The sequence below is a fragment of the Myotis brandtii genome, unplaced genomic scaffold (genome assembly GCF_000412655.1).
Source record: "Myotis brandtii unplaced genomic scaffold, ASM41265v1 scaffold412, whole genome shotgun sequence".
Classification (NCBI taxonomy): Eukaryota; Metazoa; Chordata; class Mammalia; order Chiroptera; family Vespertilionidae; genus Myotis; species Myotis brandtii.
This window is the reverse complement of record NW_005365832.1, coordinates 24,705-24,933: the sequence shown is the minus strand read 5'-3', so window position 1 is coordinate 24,933 and position 229 is coordinate 24,705. Positions and strand designations below refer to the sequence as shown.

At 57.2% G+C, this 229-nt stretch overlaps 1 protein-coding gene across 1 annotated transcript in view; it reads left to right on the top strand.

Annotated features, from left to right (window-relative positions):
• Window positions 1–229, top strand: part of HECW2 (HECT, C2 and WW domain containing E3 ubiquitin protein ligase 2) — a gene marked incomplete at its 3' end in the record, with an annotated part of 124,125 nt that overhangs the window by 99,841 nt on the left and 24,055 nt on the right. The window contains 1 exon segment of the mRNA XM_014545556.1: window positions 153–223. Coding sequence (XP_014401042.1) covers window positions 153–223 — 71 coding nt within the window.

The following is a 229-nucleotide window of genomic DNA, read 5'->3' as shown; positions in this document are numbered from 1 at the left end:
TCTTTTCAGGGGGTGGGGGGGTGGGGGGTTAAGGAGAAATTCTCCCCAAATTAGGAGAAAATGGAGCTAAGACCATTACTCACAAGTGAGAAATGGCAGCTCAGCTGAGAAGTGTGTGGCGTGCACTGACCACTGCGTGGCTTGTCTCCTAGGCGTTCTTTGTCGACCACAACTCCCGGACCACCACGTTCATCGACCCCCGGCTCCCCCTGCAGAGCGGCAGGCCCAG